Raw genomic sequence first — 5000 nt, forward strand, 5'->3', positions numbered from 1 at the left:
ACATACACACACACACACACACACACACACACACACACACACACACACACACACACACACACAGGCCATTGTGATGGGTAAACTCAACAAGCACACACAAACAAACACAGGCTGGACCTGCTGAATGTTTTCCTTCGTGGCCCTCCTGCTTGGCGGAGTTTCTGCCCCGACTGCTGGACACACTGTTGAGCCCCTCCCTCTGCACTGCTGATGGCCAGCTGCTTACAGAATGGAACACTTACTCATGATGTTTTATTCTCCTTTCCTTTTCTCTCTCTCTTTCCATCCCTACTCTCTCTGCCTCCCCCTTTTCTTTGCACCATTTCTCCCCCTTTTTCTCTGTCCTTCAATGCCCTCTCTTTCCCTTACTCTCTCTCTCTCTCTCTCGTTCTCCCTCTATCTCCCCCCCCCTCTCTCTCTCCCTCTCTCGCTCTCCCCCTCTCTCTCCCTCTCTCTCTCTCTCCCTCTTTCTCTGGTTGTTTAGATCCTGATTGAGTTCTGTGGGGGAGGAGCAGTGGACGCCGTGATGCTGGGTGAGTTCTACTGTGTCTCTGAAACAGAAAGTGAGTGTTTTTCTCTCGGCGCGCCCCAACAGCAGGAACTGAAAAGGGTGACGTGAATCATGGAGCGGACGGAGGCTGACGGAGGCTGACTGGAGCAGCTCTGGCATGAGTCTGCAGCAGGGAGCCAGAGGAGCAGAGCACCCGGAGGCCTCTCTCACAGCACTCTTCTCCTGGCTCTGTTTTCTGAATGTCCCCAGAACGCAATAATGAAACACACACACACACAGATGCGTGCTGCAAATGCATTTACACACACACACACACACACACACACACACACACACACACACACACACACACACACACACACACACACACACACACACAAAGAGAGACGAGCATACTTTGTTCTTCCTCTCCTAAGTCTCCAGTATTCATGAAAGACACAATCATCGTCGTTTGTACTTTTCGTCTTCTATCTCACATCGGCAGAACTTATTATTGTGAAACACAAATGTGCACGTGTGCGCACACACACACACACACACCCACACACACGTTTATGACATTCTCAGTTCCTCCTGGAGTTTCTGAAAGTGGCAGTTATGAGTGCTCAGGTTTCTTTGAGAAACTGGTTGTGTTGAGCAACTCAGCCCTTTACGCTGTGTGTTTTGGAAGGGATTTTATGTGGGGTTGTGTGTGAGAGAAACAGAGAGAGAGAAAGAAAGGATACTGAAAGAATCCTGAAAGAGAGAAAATATACTTTGGGACTGTAACTTTTCTTTTTGGTCCAGAACTGGATAATGCTGTAAACTTAATATTTAAACTGTGTGTGTGTGTGTGTGTGAGAGAGAGAGAAAGACAGAGAGAGAGAGGGAAAAACAGGAATGGTCAGCTCTCTACCCTCTTTCACTCTCAGCGTCTCCTGGATGACAGAATGCTGACACAGGCTGCTGTGTCTCTCTCACACACACACACACACACAGACACACACACACACACAGACACACACACACACACACACACACACACACACACACACACACAGGGATTTCCCCGAAACTCTGATTAGGACAATGGATAGACAGCTTGCTGACTTGCTGGTTCTTGCTGCCTCGTCTTTAAAAGACCTCTAAGCCAGCGCACCAGACCAAGACACACACACACACACAATGGAAGCATATGTGGACACATATGAACACCTGAGAGATGCCCACACCACAGCACACCTCAGCACAGTGTATTAGTAATTGACTGTGTCTATTGGTCTATTGCTTTGGTCTTTATATGACTCTTGTGTGGTTATGCTGGGTTGCCCACCTAGGTCTATCAAATTGGCCGTGTGTGTGAGGTGTTATTGGCTCAGAATGACTGGCAGGTGGCTGCGGGTGTCCCAATGCTGACGGGTGCCCTGTTCTCTCACATGAACACCTACGCATGCACACAGACACACACAATCAGTCACACACACAGACAGACACACACACACACACACACACACACACACACAGACACACACACACACACACACAGACACACACACACACACAGACACACACACACAAACAGACACACACACAAACACACAGACTAGTTTGCAACAAATTATCTCGTTATAAAGATTTCTGAACAGATATACTGTATATGGACGGCCAACATTCCTTAAAGGCTAGTGGAGCTGATTTTTTTTTTCCTTTCCATGATAAATCATCAGAAAAAGGAATCAGTTATGCAGAGATCAGTCAAGGAAGTTATGAGACGATCAAGATCAGTCAGAGATTGGAGTCAAATTGCTTGTTTGCCATGGAAACCTCCTGGCAGAAAAGACACCCTGTCCTGAAATGCCCCGTATGTCCCATGCTGCGTATTAGCATAGCGTTGCTAGTGAGTGTTTACTTTCACCTGATAGCCAACTTTCCCTGGCACCAACCAGATACTCACTGGCTGCTAATGCATAGGCACCCCCATCGTGTCTTACTTGATGGATGGAGTGTTGACAGAGAGGTTCCTGTAGTTTCTCATTCTGCCCCATCACATGACCTGTCATGTTCTTCAGGGCAATCAGCAAGCCAATCATGCGCTTTGGAGTAGTTAATGAGCCAGTCAAGGACATTTTCAATCAATTGCCTGCTGTTGAACAGTCGTTCATTCAGTCAGTCATGTGTTTTGGTGTAAACAGACAGCCAATTATGTGCTTTTGACTTCGCAGTTAGCCAACCATGTGATCCTCTATTATTCAGTCGTGCGCTTTGAAGTTTTCAGTCAGCCAGTGATTTGTTGTGGTGCGTTCATCCAGTGACTTACATTCATCAGAGAGAGTTTGTGAATCTGCAGATCGCTGGGTCCAAACACTCCCAAACATATTTAGGTTCCTGCCGATAGTAGTCCAGTTTGGCTTTAGAGTATGTCCTCTTTCACTTCAAATTCACCTAGTCGCACCTGAAATAGAGAGAGGGATCAGAACCTGAGTAGAACTCTACATGGGTCGTGAGGGTTTGCACCGTTACCAATGGCAACAGTTTTGGTAAAAGGGAGTTATGTAACAATGATGGCTCATTGCTGCGTGATGAGAATGTAAATGTTATGGCTACCTGAAGATGCCCACGCATCCCTGAAAACAGAAACTACTTGATTGTGTCAGATAGAGGTGACAGCAATGGAACTGGGTCCTCTGTGTGTGTGTGTGTGTGTCTGTGTGTGTGTGTGTGTGTGTGTGTGGTGTGTCTGTGTGTGTCTGTGTGTGTCTGTGTGCGTGTGCTAATGATTATGCTTTTGTTCATGTTTGTGTTTTGTGTATTATGTGCTGGTGTTCGTTTGTTTATGTGTGCTTTGCTTGCACCTTTCTCTCGGTGTGTGTGTGTGTGTGTGTGTGTGTGTGTGGGTGTAGAGCTGGAGAGGCCATTGACAGAGCCTCAGATCCGTGTGGTGTGCAGGCAAAGTCTAGAGGCGCTCCAGTATCTCCATGATAACAAGGTCATCCACCGCGACCTGAAGGCTGGCAACATCCTCTTCACCCTGGGCGGAGACATCAAGCTGGGTACCTGTCCACCTCTCTCCTCTCATTTCCTCTTCTGTCTCTCCATCCCTCCTCTTTTCACCTCTTCTCTCCTCTTCTCTTCACATCCTTGCATCTTCCCTCCTTTCCTCTCCTCTCCTCTCCTCACTTCTCTTGTTTTCCTCTATGTTTGATACAGCAACTAAGCCTCCCCTTTGGCTTACAGTTTCATTAATCAGGTCATCCTTCCCCCCAACAGCAATTGAATTATCCTGTGTAGTTATTATCCCAGCCTTTATCTCCCTCTCTTTCTCTCTCTCTCTCTCTCTCTCTCTCTCTCTCTCTCTCTCTCTCTCTCTCTTCTTTTCTGTTTTCCAGCTGACTTTGGTGTGTCTGCTAAGAACACAAAGACCATTCAGCGGAGAGATTCTTTCATCGGGACGCCGTACTGGTGAGTCAAGACAATTATTGTTATTGTCGCTATGGTTACAGGCACTGGCCGGGGGACTTCCTCTTTTATCTGTTGCGGTATTGGTATCGGCGAATGCTGATATGAGAATGACATCTGTTGGAAGTATGGTCTGTTGATGGTCAGTGTTTCAGTTAGGGCGTGGCTAGGGCTGGCGTGGCATGACTGCTGTTCAAAAGAGTCTTGATTGATACAATGTTGATATTAGTTCACAATACTATTTTCATATTAGTGAATGACATTGTATTGATAATGGGAATAATTACTAACTTACAACGCTGATACGACTACACACACACACACACACACACACACACACACACACACACACACACACACACACACACACACTCACACAGACAGACAAATACAAGCACACTCACATGTACTTTTTCTCCCCCCTGCTGTCCTTCAGGATGGCCCCTGAGGTGGTGATGTGTGAGACCTCTAAGGACCGGCCGTACGACTACAAGGCAGACATCTGGTCCCTGGGCGTGACTCTGATCGAGATGGCTGAGATCGAGCCCCCCAACCACGAGCTCAACCCCATGAGGGTGCTCCTGAAGATCGTCAAGGCCGAACCCCCCGGACTTATGAAACCATCTAGATGGTGAGGGTCCACACACATACACACATATTATTGTCCCCTTCTTTCCACAGTAGAAAAATAGTCTAGATCATATGAGTGCAAAACTAGCTCCTCTGTCCAGTGCAGTGATGGCCACATGAAGGAGCATAGGATCAGACCACAGTCTGAATCCAAAGAGGGGGGGCCGCATTGGGGCTTGGAGCCGCATTGGGGCTTGAGATCTCAACATCATGTCAAAACATGCTGACCGGCAATTTGCTGTTTGCTGTTTGGTTTCCTCATTTTTTCACACCCGCCCAAGATATTGATAAAGTGACATGTAGCCAGTATACAAATACTTACTTGCACAAGCATGCAGACACTCATGGTGGAAATATAACACTCACCCAAAAAAACTCACACACATACCTACACACACACACTCTCTGAAATGAGACCTTGATA

At 47.1% G+C, this 5000-nt stretch overlaps 1 protein-coding gene across 3 annotated transcripts in view; it reads left to right on the top strand.

Moving 5' to 3' along the window:
• The window catches only part of slka (STE20-like kinase a), a 31111-nt gene that overhangs the window by 8666 nt on the left and 17445 nt on the right, over nucleotides 1–5000 (top strand). For all 3 annotated transcript variants that reach the window (XM_012827290.3, XM_031578652.2, XM_031578653.2), the window contains exons 3-6: nucleotides 485–533; nucleotides 3391–3540; nucleotides 3877–3949; nucleotides 4383–4577. In XM_012827290.3, the coding sequence (XP_012682744.2) occupies nucleotides 485–533; nucleotides 3391–3540; nucleotides 3877–3949; nucleotides 4383–4577 (467 nt within the window). The remainder of the gene's footprint in view (nucleotides 1–484; nucleotides 534–3390; nucleotides 3541–3876; nucleotides 3950–4382; nucleotides 4578–5000) is intronic.

The sequence above is a fragment of the Clupea harengus genome, chromosome 13 (genome assembly GCF_900700415.2).
Source record: "Clupea harengus chromosome 13, Ch_v2.0.2, whole genome shotgun sequence".
NCBI lineage: Eukaryota > Metazoa > Chordata > Actinopteri > Clupeiformes > Clupeidae > Clupea > Clupea harengus.